At 38.7% G+C, this 7899-nt stretch overlaps 3 protein-coding genes across 3 annotated transcripts in view; all 3 read right to left on the bottom strand.

Annotated features, from left to right (window-relative positions):
• LOC104786266 (cellulose synthase-like protein D1) overlaps positions 1-2973 on the bottom strand; it is a 5247-nt gene extending 2274 nt beyond the window's left edge. Inside the window, exons 1-5 of the mRNA XM_010511625.2 lie at positions 2572-2973; positions 1551-2178; positions 1030-1459; positions 559-939; positions 110-485 (exon numbers count right to left, since the gene is read on the bottom strand). Of these exons, the coding sequence (XP_010509927.1) occupies positions 110-485; positions 559-939; positions 1030-1459; positions 1551-2101 (1738 nt within the window). The 5' untranslated portion in view covers positions 2102-2178; positions 2572-2973. The remainder of the gene's footprint in view (positions 1-109; positions 486-558; positions 940-1029; positions 1460-1550; positions 2179-2571) is intronic.
• On the bottom strand, positions 3169-5112 carry LOC104786265 (vesicle-associated membrane protein 722). Its single transcript, XM_010511624.1, has 5 exons — positions 4681-5112; positions 4113-4254; positions 3893-4013; positions 3692-3754; positions 3169-3570 (listed from the first exon to the last, which is right to left on the bottom strand). The coding sequence occupies exons 1-5, from the start codon at positions 4868-4870 to the stop codon at positions 3421-3423; spliced, it is 666 nt and encodes a 221-aa protein (XP_010509926.1). The 5' UTR covers positions 4871-5112; the 3' UTR covers positions 3169-3420.
• On the bottom strand, positions 6962-7347 carry LOC104786264 (protein RALF-like 18). Its single transcript, XM_010511623.1, has one exon. It carries the CDS (start codon positions 7288-7290, stop codon positions 6976-6978), a length of 315 nt encoding a protein of 104 aa, XP_010509925.1. The 5' UTR covers positions 7291-7347; the 3' UTR covers positions 6962-6975.

Below are 7899 nucleotides of genomic sequence, written 5' to 3'. Positions count from 1 at the left end.
CCATCTAGTGCTCTCATGTTACCTGTTTCAGAACCGAACAATGTTTTAAGCTATGGTGCCTTGTGCATAAGCATTACACAATCTTGCTGAACTTAATTCAACAACTCACCGTCGAAGAAAACAGTATTGTGATTTGCGTATCGATCTGATGGGTCGATTCCTTCAAACCGTTGCGGAAACTGAATGTAACAGATCCTGTCACCACCTCGGTCCATCATGAAACACATTCCTTCTTTGATAGCTTTGGAGTTGTAGATGTAGTGATCACAGTCCAGATTGAGGATGAACGCGCCATTGGAAAGTATAGCTGAAGCTCTGACCATACCATTCATGGCACCAGCTTTCTTGTTGTGGTCAAAACCAGGGCGTTTCTCACGTGAGACATATGCAAACATAGGTACGCGAATATCAATCCCTGTGAAATCTAGCGCGCCTTCATTTGGTCCGCCCATCACTGGTTCAAGCTCAGGCACTTTGCTCATGATCTACAAAAGTAAGTCAAGTTTGACAAAGTTTTTATGGTTTTATTAGAAATAACTGTAAGTTGAAGGTTCATACCTGTAGTATTCCGGCGTGGTCTCCTTTTGAATGATCAGGTTTAGGTTCAAACCATGTGCCTGGCCAATGCGTACCATCAGCCATCCACGTTGCTTTCACCACATCAACCCCATCTGGAGGCAATACGCCACCATTTTTCTCTCGGACAACCCTCTTTTCCTTGAGCTCTTCTCTCAAGTTGAATTGCTCAGCTCTTTTCTTGATTTGTTCTGGAAGGCCATTGATCCTGACCTTGAATTCGTCATACTCACGCTTGATCCAACGGCGATCTTTGACGAAATCTTGCTTTTTCTTGTTTTTTGTCGGGTCCTTTTTTATGTTAAAGTAACTATCCGGGTTCCTCGGCTCTATATCATGTTTTCTGCAAAATGGCACCCAATACTGCAAACAAAATTCAAAAAAGCCATATCAAACTTTTGCCATCATCTATTATGTTAGTTTAAAGAAAGGGAGAGAAAGTGATAATGAAACCTCAGCAAAACGAACAGCTTCAGCCATGGCTTCAAAGGTGAGAATTGCACCACCATCGTCTGAAATGTAGGCAGAAAGCTTCTCGATTGGATAATCTACAGCAAGGATTGAGAGAAGGGTGTTTGCGGTGACTAAAGGCGGTTCTTTTTCAGGGTCAGCCGTGGAAACAAACACATCAACACCGGGAAGATCAGAACGACCAGTGGGATTTGAAGGAGAAGGCTGCTCAAACTTGTCATGCAAGGCAGCAAGGTCTGTGGCTCTGTTTATAGGGTTTAGCTTCGGAAGAATGTCAAGAATCCAAGAGAAAGCGAACCAAATCTCACACACTATCGATAGTCCCCATAGCCACATTGCATCCTCATTAGGATTCGTAATACGCCACCAAAGGAAGAAGAAGACAATCACAAGACGAATCAAAATTAGTAACCTGAAACAAAAGGACAAAAAACTGTAAGATTTAGATGTTCCATTATAGAGATTAAAAGAAGAAGAAGAAGAAGAAGAAAACAAACAATCACCTGTATGGACTAAGAACTTTGGCAGGGACATTGACCTTCCTCGTGAGAGGCTTCCATGGCTTGTCTAAGAAATCAGACTTGCTAACGCCACCATCATAGGTATCATCTTCTTCTGACCAAAACGCGTTTCCAATTCCGTATTTTCCTTTAGATTCAAACAACCACCTATTATGATCAAAATCCCCCGTTTGGCTCCTCAACAACATTGATTTGTTATTTGATTTCATAACAGATAACCTCCTCTCAAGCTTATTCCCCATCTTAGGCCCGTCTGCTCCTCCTCCTCCACCACGGTTTGCATCACCTTTTGACTCAGAAGTAGACCCGGAGGAGCCAGCAGGTTGGTTGTCAGGTGTTGGAGGCATGAGGACGGTGTAGTTGATATAGTCATTTTGGCCTGAGTAATCGCCAGAGACGTCCATGTCATCGTCACGGGAGAGGCTAACAATGCGACCACTGGACGTCCGGCGACCAAACTTAACGGCTTGTGGAGGCCGGCTTACGGAGGAAGATTGTGAATTTAAGGTCTTCTTTGGTGGACTTGAAGCCATTACAATTATGGAATGTTCTTGTTTTGGGTCGTTTGGTTTCTTCAGCGAGAAACTGAACCCATTTCTTTTTGACAAACCTGATTTAGGAAAAATAGAAAGATTATTACAAAAAGAAAGAAAAAAACAGAGGAATGTGTTAAGAGGGAAAATGTAAACAAGTTTTTAGAATTTTAATGGTTGATAAATCCTTTTCTATTATAAGAAAACTTAAAAAACTGAAAAATCTTTTGAATTCTGAAATCTCCTTTCTTTGTGCTTTGCCTCTCTCTATTTCAGTGAAGGTTGGTATATCAATGGCTAAAAAGATTCTGTATGACATTATGAGCAAACTAGAGAGATCAAATCAGCAAAAAGATTGACAACTAAGATAAACAAAAACCTCTTCTATCTCGAGAACATAACCAAACTCTAGAATCAAGTGTCTAGCTTTATGCAACCATTGTAATTTCAAAAAGGAGGGATCACAATACCATAGCAGGGTTACAGTTCACAGGTTTTGATTTAAATCACCGCCGTCTTCTTCCTTAACAATGCATCGCAGCTATGCGTTGAACCCCGATACAAGAATTGGAAAACCGAAACTGCTGCCTTGTCAATTGAAGAACAACCATGGATTAGACGCCAAATCATCTCCCGACCTCAAACCTTTGGGCCGCCGTCGTCGGAGATTTTCCGACATAACAACCGCGGAATCAGCCGGAGGTGGCTCCGCAAGTCGTTTCGATTTCAGTAGTGGAAACCTTAAGTGCGTCGTCTTCAACATCGAAAACACTCGATGATTTCGAAATTGGGGAAGCAGAAGGGAAAGGGTTTTGAGTAATTTCGAAGTTGCAGACAAATTGTAAATGGTAAAACCCTCAATGAACTAAACCGGTTAAACCAAACCGAATCAAATATATAGACCTCAACCCCAATTCCTACGAACCGGCTAGACTATGTTGAACAATATCATCATTATCATCGTCACTGCAATTTTTGTAAGCACAGCCTCTTAAACAACAGTGAACAGACCAAAGTATGAGATTTACTAATTACCAAAATCTGGTCCAAATATTGGTTCGCAAGAATTAGTGTCAGTACCAACAAGGGCAATATTGCAAATTTTAATGAATATTCATACATATATGTATATATGGCCTATACAAAACCAATTTCAAGAAGTACAATCTAATAAGAAGAAACATTGCACGAGAATTTAGAAACCACAAAAAAAGAAAGCAGCACAAAGAACTGAATGAGGACGATGTTCTCAGAGATCTTGGAAGCACAATTGGAAGCACAAAAGGTGGTAGATAACCCTGGTAAGAGAAGCTCCAGACTTATTTGCCACAGTTGAATCCCCCGCAAACCGAGAGGACGATGATGAGAATCAAGGCAATGATGATTGCAAGAACAATCAGTTTTATCTTCATGTTCTGAAACCACATCTTTCTTCTCATTTGAGTTCCTTGTGTTCTGAAATCTTGCGCCTGTAACAGTTTCAGAGTTCAATTATAAGTTTGAAACCCAAGATAATAACAACAGTGAGAGAGAGCTGCAACTCAAGCATGTTTGTATGGAACTTGGGACCATTGGCCTAAGAGGACTAACCTGTGAGCGAAGGTTTTCGGTTTTGTCCACCAAAAGCTCAATTTTCTCACCACGGTCAAGAACCTGCAAATGATTGAGTTCCACAATGCATAAACGGTTTAACAGCATAAACATGTCTTTACAACATCGAATCCGACATTCCCATGTACAGTTAGAACATAAAATAATTCCGGCAAAAGAACAAGGGTCAGAGAATCAAACCTTCTCAATGTTTTCCATCATGACACCTTTAACTTCAGAAACTTGAGCTTTGACCTTAGCAAGCTTGCTAATCTCATCAGGATGATCCATACAATACTGCATGTGCTCTTTCAGTTTCGACCTTTAAAGCAGCCAACAAAAAGTAGTAAATGACTAATGCCCCATGATTAATATAAAAACTTCTCAAATACCAATCAAGGAGAAATAAAATAATAAGTACCCAAATTCTTTATTCAAGCTGTTAGCTTGAGCAGTAGCAGCCTTTCCACCACCATATCTCTTGTTAAAATCCTCCTTAACTCGTTCCAAGAAAGCCATAGGAATCTGCCTCCCAGCAGAATCAACTGCAACCACACAATAGGCTGCACAAAACAAAACCATTATCACTTGTAAGAGTGTTCACAGTATACTAAAAGAGTACATATCCATCATCAACATCACCCAAAACCCAACCATGTATATAGTAAAACAGAGTTACACAAGGAATACACCAATACACACAAATTACATCCTCATAAATCCCAAAAGATAATTGAAACAGCCAAATACACCATGAAATCAAATCATAGATCCAGAACAAGTATTGCAATTACTCACTAACAGATCCACCAAACACATGACAGACTAGATCTAACATCAATAAATTATCACAACGCCATACCAAACATAAGAACTATGCTCAATTAGGAAAAAAATCCAAACAATGAAATAAATCGCACTACTCCACCCAAAACTAGACAAATCGGAAAACAAGTAACGGAGATAGATCGAGAGATAAATAGACTTACTGAATCCATTTTCGACGAGGTAATTGAAGGTATGACCATCGCAGTTGTAGGTAAACTTGTTGTTGGAAGAAGGAAGCTTCTGAAGGCACTGAGCAGCGATGGATGTGAAATTGCCTTTGAAATCTGTGAACTCAACGAGGATTACCGTACCTCGAGCCACGAAACTGTAGATCAACGATTGCTGCGCCATTTTTTTCTTTTTTTTAAAAAAATCTCCCCTTGAGATAAAAATAAAAACGAGGCGAATCCGATTCGATTGTACGGAGACGATCTCGGAGATTTTATAACGGCGTGCGAGCAGAACGAAGAAGCTTAGACGGAGATCTAGAAGACTTAACGCTGAAACGCGTAGAGATTCGAGGACTAAGTGGGAGAGAGAGAGAGAGAGAGAGAGAGAGAGAATAAAAAGGGAAGACGGTGAGAAAAAAAGAAAAGCGTAAAACGTAATTGAACAAGAAAAATATCAAAAATCAAAACCCTTGCATTTATAAGGACTAAAAAGGTAAATTACAGGAAAAGGAAGGACATAATAGAAATTTTTGAAAATTATAATCAACTCGTGGGGTTTCTTTAAAGTTGGTAATTGTTGGTGTTAGCTCTGAGACCTAATATCCGGGATCCGCTATCCGATCCGGTATCCGTCTCTATCCGCTCCGAAAACCGGATATCCGGGTAGACCGGATCCGGATTCGGATAGTAAAATAGTGAATCCGGCCGGATCCGGATATTAAAATTTTTAAAACCGGATATCCGGTTTATGCATATCTTACATCTATATATAGTAATTGGGCTGTATAAATACTTATATTTTAGGCCTATTATTTTAAAGCCCAGTCCACTTATTCTTTTCTGGATATTAGGGTTTAGCCAGCTAAACACATCCCTCAAGCCGCCGTTCTTTCTTAATTTTATTTTCTTTTGTTTTCTTTTGGCCGTTAATAACGACTACGGCCGTGAAGATCGAAGATGGAAAAAAGTTGGGGGGACTTCGATGGCCGGCCGTTCCACCGCCGTCGTTATTGTTACGCCCTCCTACGATTCCATTTTTGGCGGTGACAGTGTCGTTCTCTGATTCCGTTTTGCCGGTGAAGACGCCGTTTAATTATTCTGTCTTAGGCAATGATGACTCCGTTAAGCATAACATTGGTTCAGCTCCGATCTAAACGTATGAGAGATCTGGATTTCTTTTTTCTGGGGAATTGAACAAAGAAAAACAAAAAAAGAAGGCCGGATCCGGATATCCGCGAATATCCGGATTTTTGGACGGATATTCGAAACCCGGATATCCGAGGTGGCCGGAGCCGGATTCGGATGACAGAACTCCATATCCGCCGGATACGGATCCGGATCCGGATACCTCCAAAAACACCGGATATCCGGATCCGTCTCAGGGGCTAGTTGGTGTAATGGTATTTTGATAGTTCCAAGTTTCAACGTATAATATTTGAATTTAGTATTGGATAAGCTAAGTTTGAACTTTGACCTTTGAATAATTGGGATGTAGTAGTTCCCATATTATCTAAAATAGTAGTGTATGTCAAAGATTTAAAACTAATCATTTTAAAAAGGTCATAATATCACAACTTCATCATATGGAATTTGGGTTTAGACAACAATTTTTAGAAATTTTATACAAAATTTTGTATATTTGGATTTCTCAAGTACTTTAAGGAGATGAAGTCGATATTTTCAAAGTTGTGAGAAAGTTTGAAATGTCAGTCATAATTAAATGATAATCTCTATACATGCATCCCATGTCCACTCCTATTTATACAAATTTATTGTTTTTGGTTGACTAATATACCGGAATTTTAGCATGTACATCCATATATACAGCTCGAACTTTTGAAGTAATTTTTCATATTTATTATAACACGACTAAATCATTTTTATTATAAAAAAAAAAGTCCTTTACGTTCTCCAGGTGTACATCTGTTTTTATTTTTCTTTTTAAATTTGCCAATTTCTTATATATGCACATCACATAGTATATTACCATAAGGTATTTGAACAATTTGTTTGAATATGACCGTAAAAACACTTAATGAGGTTTATTCCAACTCTCTAGGAGATGTGAGTCTCATACTCTTCTCATGCCCCTGAAGGCTTACATATATTGTAAAATAATAATGGGAATTGTGAATGTGAATGAAAAAACTAAATTAAAAATAAATAAAAGACATCGAAGTGAAACCAAAGAGAAACAAAAATTAAAACAATGAGAATTTTTTTTTTGCTAAGCAAAACAATGAGAATTGAGAATGAAGAACAAAGAGTGAGAGAGGGGTTTTATGTTTAATCGGTAAAACGGTAGCATCCTGTAGCGGCAGTGCAACCTCGCTTGTATCTGTTATCAGGTTGATCAGGTTTACCATTTGCTCTAGCTGGTCTGTTGTGCTTCAATGCATCGTAGTTTATATATCTCGACGCTCGAAGAATCCTATGGCTCATCATCATATCCAAACCTGCTCTCATGATCTTCATGATCCTTTCTTTTCCACCGTCAACGCAATTATCACATTTCACCGGGCGAGATCCCACCACCAACGCTGGAGACAAAGCCGACGAGATGATCACGACGATGATCAATAGCTTCATGTAATTCATCATCGAGATTTTGAAGAGAGTAATTATTTATTTGTTTACGATTCAGTGGTTTGTGATTATAAACACTTGGTTAATCTACATTTTTATAATAGTTTCAACTTTTTGTAGGTTCATCGAATATTTGACCAGATTCTTACTCGAAAAAGAAAATCAAAATTACCTTGTAAGTAAGAAATGAATACAGTGCCATAAAAGATGAACCTACAGCATATAAATGATTCATTGGACTTGCTTCGCTCCATAGTCAATGCGCATATATACTTTATTGGTCAAAAACTCAATAATGATTTCCATAGTATTGATGATGATTAGAAAGAAAGAAAGAAAAAACTAAGAGGACTGTATTAATTAAGTATACCAGTACATGTATAACAAAATCGAGGGGGTGCACTGAAACATGATTAATTTAAATTAACAAATGATATTGATGATTTGTGAAGATTTTTCTATTATGGTGACATGAGAACTTACTGCTGTTTATTGTCTCTCTTAACTCTTAAATTGAAGGTACGACTGTATGTAATGTTATAGAGAAAAGGGGAAAAAATTAATGGGGTGAGTGAGGCTCGAACTCTCGACCTCAGGATCACTCAGTAGCTATGAGACCTACGC

Source organism: Camelina sativa, chromosome 5 (assembly GCF_000633955.1).
Source record: "Camelina sativa cultivar DH55 chromosome 5, Cs, whole genome shotgun sequence".
NCBI lineage: Eukaryota > Viridiplantae > Streptophyta > Magnoliopsida > Brassicales > Brassicaceae > Camelina > Camelina sativa.
This window is presented reverse-complemented; position numbering and strand designations above follow the sequence as displayed.